General features: G+C 40.6%; 1 protein-coding gene across 1 annotated transcript; it reads left to right on the forward strand.

The window, feature by feature from the left end:
- The first annotated feature begins 287 nt into the window (after nt 1–287).
- On the forward strand, nt 288–4,990 carry LOC136830497 (uncharacterized). The gene is made up of 7 exons (XM_067090035.1): nt 288–474; nt 612–2,258; nt 2,526–2,641; nt 3,786–3,917; nt 4,077–4,271; nt 4,554–4,670; nt 4,805–4,990. Exons 1-7 carry the CDS (start codon nt 288–290, stop codon nt 4,988–4,990), a joined length of 2,580 nt encoding a protein of 859 aa, XP_066946136.1.
- The last annotated feature ends 4,013 nt before the right edge of the window (nt 4,991–9,003 follow it).

Here is a 9,003-nt window from a genome sequence, read left to right on the forward strand (position 1 = left end):
AATGTAACAAATTTTGAACTTAAATCTTACAGCTTAGTTTCCAATCTCAAGTCTTAATGACAATTTACGTCTTAACCCATTCAGCCATATGTCTGAACCTTTCAAAGAATTTAAGTGCAGCCAGATTCCTATAGTCTTGCCTGGCAACTGAAGCATTTGAATATTACACCCTATATATCAATATTCAACAAGCATAACTTTCATGACATACATTTAACACAATTCCATATTTAATCTCAAACATTAAAAAAAATCAGAGCCTCTAGATTTCGCATTTTCCAGACGACATGTTGCCAATGGTGCGCTTCCAGGAGTCTGGTCCAGCCACCACAGATTCCATGCTGGTCTACACTGGAACTCTGAGTCAGATGGCCCAGGCGACATTCTGCTTCCGCCTCAGAATACAACAGTCCAGATCCATCAACACAATCTTCTCTTACGCTCTCCCGGATGACGGGGACGAGATACACTTGAGTATGTCGCGTGCATTTGTTATATTCTGTGGAAGCTTCTTTCCCGAATGAACGGGTTGTATGCTTTTCATGTGGATATGTACATATCTTTAATATCAATAACAGGTATTGGAAATTAAGGAATATCTCTTTTCACAGGTGTCAATTATGCAGACCAGACTTTGGAATTTGTCTGCTGTGATGGACACTGGGAACAGGAGATCAAAATGCAGGTGAACCTGCGTGACTGGCTCAATGTCTGTCTAGCCATTGACCTGGCCGGCCTAAAATGGAAGCTGGTGAGGAACGGAGAGGTCACGGAGGGGTCCGTTAACATCTCATCCTCCAGCCTCATCAGGATACGCCCAGGAGGAAGCCTCATCCTCGGACAGGATCAGGATTCAGTCCTGGGAGGCTTCAACGAGTTTGAAAGCCTCTCGGGCCGCCTAGTGGACGTGAGGCTGTACGATCTGTTGCTCACAGCCGACCAGATGATCAGTTTCACCTCCTGCCAAGATGTGAGGGCGGAAAATTCCCCCATTGTGAGTCTGGAGAACGCTCAGGAGGATTTTGAAGTCAGGAACGTGTCCCTGCTGGCGATCAGGAATCAGGACACTTGCATCCGCAACAGGAACTTTGACCTTGTGTTTCCAGAACTCCGTGATTTTGATACGGCAGAGTTACTCTGCGGCATTGTAGGGGGCACCCTGAAAATCCCCACGGGTCCTAACGACAACTGGATGCTCTTCAATCTCTCTCTTCCGTATGCTGAGGCCTGTGGAGACGGCTATGCAGAGACCCTGTGGTTAGGGGTTAAAGGTGATGTGGTCAGGCAACAGTGGCTGTCATATGAAGAGAAGAATCCCATCACCTGGACAAAGTTTGATAATGCCAATGGCCTTCCCATCAAATCTCCGGATGTTTGCATGGCGTTCATAGGCAGCAAGAAAACGGTGGAGGAGCAGTATGGACTTTGGGTTCCAAGCGACTGCAACTTGGAGATGTGCCCCGCGTGTCATTTTGACAAGGTGGTCATTATCAGAATGCGGGGCCTCTGCAGGCAGTCCGAATTCGACCGTGACTATTTCCTGACTCATGACCAGGACTCGTTAAGTTTCACAGGTGTGTTCTACTCGGAAATTGTTAAAAATCCACCTAACGGCAGCATTGTCGATTCTGATTATGGCTACTGGACTCTACGCCGCCACGACAAGCCCCACGTCATGGCATATCTCCCAATGAACTCTCCAATCCATTACCCCACAGGACTAAACACATGGCAGGTGACAAACGACGTCTGTGGAAAGGACCGAGTGACGCTCATGATGACGTCGTGCACGGACTACACGTTCTCCTGCTCCGACGGAACCTGCATCAACCTCAAGCAGAGGTGCGACATGGAAGCCGACTGCCCGGACGGCACAGACGAAGTCGAGTGCAAGTTCCTGACCATACCCAAAGGCTACGACAGCTTCAACCCTCCCTCTCGTCCCGACAGGTCCCAGCCAATCAAGGTGTACCTCTTCATCAAGATACTGTCCATGCGCAAAGTGGATCTCTCCAACTTCCAGTTCACCTGCGAGCTGGAAATCCAGCTGAGGTGGACAGACGGTCGCCTGAAGTACCACCATCTGAACTACGCGGAGACTCTGAACATCGTCGACGAGAAGGACATGCCCTGGATTCCCATGCTGGAGTTCCTTGGGGACGGAGACACGACCAGCTCGGTGACTGAGCAGCGAAAGTCACTCAGGGTTCGTCGCTTGTCTGACCCACTGCCCGACAATGATGAAAATATTTTTGAGGGTGGGTGTTAAAGTTATTAGGAATGTTTCTTAGGCCAAGTTTTATCACTATCAAGAATGTTCATCATAGCTAGTTTTTTAGTTATAGAGGTTTATCAAGACGAGACTTATGGTTACTGAGGATGTTTCTCAGGCCGAATTGTTGAGTTATCTGGCGTCACAACTACCAGGATCACTAATGAGGAAGACGAATTAGTCACCTCAAGTAGTAACTAAGAATATGTGTAAGATGATAAATATTGATGAAGTGTACATTTTCTTCCCGCAGACGAATTATTCGACGGCAAAAAAAACTCGCTGATTTGGCTGCGGAAACTGACGGTGACGACATCTTGCCAGTTCGACCTGGAAGCTTTTCCTTTTGATACTCAGTCCTGCAGTATGGTCAGTATGAGCTGTTCCTGAAGCTTACTGGCCTTTTTGCAAACTGCAATAAATTTAGGAGATTCAGAGAGGGAAAGCTCTCAGCTAGGATGGACTGCTCTTTCTTACTTTAGTTTAGTTTAGATGCAGTGCAATACTACCCTAATACTATTCCCCTTGCATTTTAATCCATTTTTATCTACTTATTAACTGATTTATTTATTTTTTCTTTTTTAATAAGTGGGATCTCTTCTTTCAGTATTTCCCTTTACTTCCTCTTACTTCTTCCTAATGAACACCATATTCTTTGGAAGCTTGAATTTCAAGTCAATGGCCCCTGTGGGCTTGTTCCATACAAATAGGGTTCATCTTCTGAGTAATAATAATAATAATAATAATAATAATAATAATAATAATAATAAAAATAATAATAATAATAATAATAATAATAATAATAATAATAATTCAGTTTAGGTTAGGTTGGGTTAGGAGAATATATAATGAGTAAATATTTATGGATTGGATTGGAATGTACAATTTAGGCCAAAAGCCAAGTGCTGGGACCTATGAAGCCATTCAGTGCTAAAATTAATGCTGAAACAATTGTTAGGAGGCGGTGGAAAGTAAGAAGATGGAAGAAACAGAAAATACGCGGAGCTATAGTAAGAGGAAGGTACATTGCAAAGAACCTTAAGTAATGCCTACAGTGAACCACGTGAGGTGCACTAACGGAGCTACCCCACTATGGAGGAGTTAATATTATCTCCATTTCAAATGGAGTTAATATTGATCTACAATGGTATTATTCTAGAAGTTACAGCAAACTTTGGGGTTACAATAGCTAAGGTTTTACTCTAGATAAGGTTATATTCGGCTGGAATAAATGTGATTTACTAGTGTGCTCATTCCTATGATTTTACTGTAAGTTTCAAAGCATTAAGTGTCTAGTGGCCAAAGTGCTGACCAAGGAGGAACACTTTGTTCTAGGTTAGGTTAGGTTAAGTACATTGCAATGCAATGAACCTCTATATCAAAGCAAATTCTCAACCAAGAGGCCCATTTCATAATAAGAGAGCAATTGCAGAAAGTGAAGAACATGTAGGCAGGAACAAAACTCCAAAACCACTTAATGCCATATAAATGATTCGCACTCCCTCCCTTCCAGAGCGTCTTGCTCTCTGGGATCACGAAGGAGTATGTCATCCTGGTTCCCGACGAAAAAGGGGTCAGCTTCGTGGGTCAGAGGAAGCTGCTGGAGTATAGGCTGGTTTCTGAAATCATGGAGAAGCAGGACGAGGTAAGGAGACTTTGTTTTCCTCAAGTTTCTTAATTTTTTACTGAAAAGATAATCAGCTTCATTCACTAGGATTCTCTTCTTTTGAACATACTTGTTCTCCTGTGAGGATGCAACCTGGGGTCTTCATCTAATACTAATCATAATCCCATCCCTAAACAGGGGAACTACAGCGGTCAGGCAGTTCGCCTGGTATTCCAAAACATGTCGAACTTCTACGTCACCTCGACGTACATCCCGACGTTTGTCATCGTCATCATAGGCTACACAGTCTTCTTCTTCCCCATCTGGAACTTCAACGAGAGAGTCATGGTGGGCCTTACAGGGCTGCTCGTCGAGGCAACATTTTTCTCACAGGTAAAATTTGTGTGTTCTCATTTGATGGGGGCAGTTTAGGTGGGCTAAGATTGGAAGTCTTTCTTCTTCAGCCACTACCCTGTGCAATTGTGTTCAAATTCGACCTGGGAAGGATAATTGCTTCCTTATTTCTTTTCAGAAACCTTTGTCTTCCTATCTATACATGCAGGCATGTAACAGTATGTGTATAAGTGCACGTCTGTGTGTCATTTTTCCATTGTACTCATTTTTTTTAAAACAAATACTTCTGATACTAAAACACTTTCACTGTAACCTCACCAGGTTAGTGCGTCCATCCCCCATACGGCTTACCTGAAACTAGTCGACATTTGGTTCGTGTACTGCATCGTGATCCTGTTCTTAGTTGTGGTGGCTCTGGTTATCATACACTGGATACAGGTAAGAAGAGACACGGAGAGTTTGAAGGTCCTCTGTAATAACGATAACCACGTTGCTCCTGCAACACTTGACATAAACATTCCACCATGTAAGGACAACAAAATCAGTAACCGATGTCTACATTGCTCCGGCAGGAAGAATCCACGGTGTCGAAGGTCCGCCCTGTCGCTCAGAAGGGAACGCCCTTGTTGCTGGAAACGGATGTCCGGGCCATCAGAAAATCCAGAGCGAAGAGGTTCAACTACGGATGTAGGATCACCTTCCCCCTACTGACGCTGATATTCTTCTTGGGTTATGGCCTGGGGGCCAGCCTCATGTAGCCGGGCCTGTCGTGGAGTTTTCAACTGCAGATAGTCTATCGTTTAGCCTTATACAGATAGACTTTTTAGGTGTGGTCTTATGTAGCTGGAGTTTTTGTGAAGGCCATGAACTGAGGCTAGCTTCGTCTAGCCGGAATAAAACCAAATGTAAGCGACTAAGCACTAGTCTCATGTAGCCAGATTATTCAGAGGCTAAAGACTGGAAACTAGCCTCATATTGCCATAATAGCTACCGATGTACAGACTGAGAGCTAGTCTCGTTTAGCTGAACTTGCAAGGTGATTACTGACTAGAACGAGCTGGACTAGCTCAAGAGGTTACAGACTTGGGTCTAGTATCACACAGCCAGGCTAGCTAAAGATGTTATGGCCTGGTAGCTAGTCTCATGGAGTTGGATTAGCTATAATTTTCTTGTCTCCTGAAGTAGACAGCTCGTAAAAATGAACAGAAACCTTCTTAATTTGGTCCTCAAAAAGTGGGCACCACATCTGTAGACATACTGTTCAAATGTACTGAATTACTAGTCTTACATAGTCAGATTACCATAAACTTTTTCCAGGCGTAGGTAGTTCCTGTATATATAAGCCTAATTTTAAGAAGTGGTAGGATTGCCTTGGCTTCTAGAAATGGATGTAGCTTGTGTGATAACCATACATGTGCCTTTAAATCCTTGTTGTATGTTTTGGGTCATGAGATACAGTTTACTTGTATATGACCTTAATTCTTGTAGAAGTGACCAAATTTTTCTAGTTTTCTACTGATTGATAGCTAGTACGAGTAATTACACTTGAAATAAGTCTAATCCTTCGGGCCAGCCCTAGGAGAGCTGTTAATCAGCTCAGTGGTCTGGTAAAACTAAGGTATACTTTTCTTTCTGCCTTGAAAAATCACAGAAATTTCTGGTGTCCTAAGTGTACAGTCACTCTCTGGAAAAACCTCTGATCTTATCAATAAGCAATTTTGTATTGTCTCTAACTTGGTTACGTCCTCTGTAACCTTTACTTGTCCTTTTTGAAAGTACTGTACATATATCTATAGAGTTTTAATTTGTGTAGCCTATCTTTAAGCAAAGTTTCTCCTGTCAGAGGTTGCAAAGGCTTTTCTGTTTTCATACACTGCTTTTTTGCAAAGACGCAGGCTTGTATATTCTAGAAATGAATGGGCTGTCTATCTGTGCATATGAAACCTTATCAATACAGTAAAGAGAGTAGAATCTGTACGTAATGGTTCGTAGGTACATATTTCCTTTAATTACTGCTATTATTTATGCATAAACATTGTCATACAAACAATTAATAAGTCTCAGTATTTTCTGAAAGAATAATGTTACTATTATTATTGTTATTATTATTATTATTATCATCACAATAAATTATTACAAGCAGGATAACAAAATAGATGGAAAATTTGCGATAATCTAAAATATCACTGACAATATTCCAATTATCTTAGAACAACTCCCATATTTTACACCAAGAAATATTATTTCTCAAATGCTTTAGAACATTTTGCAAGAAACTCCAGAATCAAGTCAATATTTATTGAGAGTTATATAATAAATAATGTAATGTGATCAATATAAGTACAATGCTCCCCGCGAAGGGTCCTTACTCGTGCGGCCTAATTATTGACGAAGTTGATTGATGGCCCCAACTGGTAAGTACGACTAATCTTTGATCTCTGATCATTAATCTTTTCCGTACACTGGCCCCTGTCCCCCCCCCCAAAAAACTGGATATTGGCACAATTAACACCCCACGACTTTCAAAGTAATAAAGGGTTAATGGTAAATATTCAGAGCTGACATTGCTAAGGTTAATTGTGATTAGTGGAAGATCATACATCGACCAATCAGAAGGTCGAGTTAATATGAGGAGAACTAGATAGTAAATATCCTCAGCTGATATCCTCGAGGCTACTCATGATTGGTGGAGAATCATGCATTGACCAATCAGAAGGCAGAGTTACTATGACTTGATGGTAAATATCAGGAGCTGATACTGTTGAGGCTAATTGCGATCGGTCGAAGCTCATTCATCGACCAGTCAGAGGGTATTTACTAGAACTTGATGGTAAAAATATCCGGAGCTGATATCATTGAGGCTAATTATGATTGGTGTAGGATCATGCATCAACCAATCAGGAGGAAGAGTTACTACAACTCCACAGTAAATACCAGGAGCTTATATCCTTGAGGCCAATCGTGATTGGTCGAAGATCATTCCTCGACCAGTCAGAAGCAAGATAGCAGCTTCAAGCGATATCGGCTGTGGATATTTAACGCCAGGTAAAAAAAAAAATCTTAAAAGCAAAAAATGATGAATACAGAAGAATATTAAAATGAAAAAATATGTGATAAATAAAAAAAATAATTGTTCTGAGCCATGATATAGATGAAATTGTATAACGTGATCAATGGGTTTATATTAGAGTTATTATCTGTGAGGTCATTTAGATGTCTTATTTGATTTAAATAGCTTCAGTGATTCTATTGTAAAATGAATAATGAATTTAAAATATAATTTATCATCCTATTGTCATATATGTCATTATACTCGACCTTCTTGAACTGACCCCGTTTCCTCGAGAGAGAGAGAGAGAGAGAGAGAGAGAGAGAGAGAGAGAGAGAGAGAGAGAGAGAGAGAGAGAGAGAGAGAGAGAGAAATATTTAAAAAATTAGTGAAATATTTTAACTCACTAAATAAATTGATTGATTGAATTGTTATTGCAATCTGGCATCGCAATTATAACGGTCATTAAAGCTCCTTGGATTCGGGAATGTTACACAAATTGGGAAAACAGAAGCAGGAAGGGGATTCCAATAATAATAATAATAATAATAATAATAATAATAATAATAATAAGTAAAAAATGCCCCGAAGTTTCTTCGGCGCAATCGAGTTTTCTGTACAGTGTATAATGCTGTATGAGGCGTGGTCCATAAAACTTTCAGCCACGTCCCGTTGGTGGCCTGTCCTATAGCATTACCAGACGCACGATTATGACTAATTTTAACCTTAAGTAAAATAAAAACAACTGAGGCTAGAGGGCTGCAATTTGGTATGTTTGATGATTGGAGGATGGATGACCAACATACCAATTTGCAGCCCTCTAGCCTCTGTAGTTTTGAAGATCTGAGGGCGGACAGAAAAAGTGCGGACGGACAGACAAAGCCGTCACAACAGTTTTCCTCTACTGAAAACTGGTAATAATGACGTTTCTAGAAAACTACCCAGCAACCTACAGTACAGTACTGTCATGCCCTCCTCAGCCAGAAACGGGTTTTACGTTCAGAGAAGCGTCAGAAGTGACTTTATCAAGACGACAATCTATTGGAGACATCGATGCCTTGGTATTTTTCTCTCTGGGATTATCTCGTGTGGTCACCAATTTTGGGGAATGTGGTCCCTTCCTCTGGTACAAGCCTTGTTTACTGATTTTTTTTCTTTTTCTTTTTTGTCTATACACCTATAAACATACATGTATACATAGTCACATACATATGAACATTTATATAGATTTGGATATATATTAATCACATGCAAATGTCATTTATATATATATATATATATATATATATATATATATATATATATATATATATATATATATATATATATATATATGCAAACCATACGGCATTATTATACGTAAATGTAAATCTTGATAACGATAAAGTACGATTCTATTTAAATTAATGACGTTAGTACGTAATTAATTATTTACATTCATTTACCAGCGAAGACTGAACAATCTGTATATATTATATATCTTACGGTTCCGCCATCGGCCAGCAGATGACAGCACGGATCGCAGATATCGTATCGCATATCGAGTGTCACTATTATCTTTACAAGGCCTTTGCTCATTATCTGAGGTGACAAATGAGTGTATATGCATTTAATATTTCCATATAAAGAATAAATTATATTATACTTAAAAAATAAAGGTGTTATTAAGGTGAAAAGGGACGAACTTACCGTACGGCTGGCAGCGTCGTACGCATCCAGCTG

Source organism: Macrobrachium rosenbergii, chromosome 46, assembly GCF_040412425.1.
Source record: "Macrobrachium rosenbergii isolate ZJJX-2024 chromosome 46, ASM4041242v1, whole genome shotgun sequence".
NCBI lineage: Eukaryota > Metazoa > Arthropoda > Malacostraca > Decapoda > Palaemonidae > Macrobrachium > Macrobrachium rosenbergii.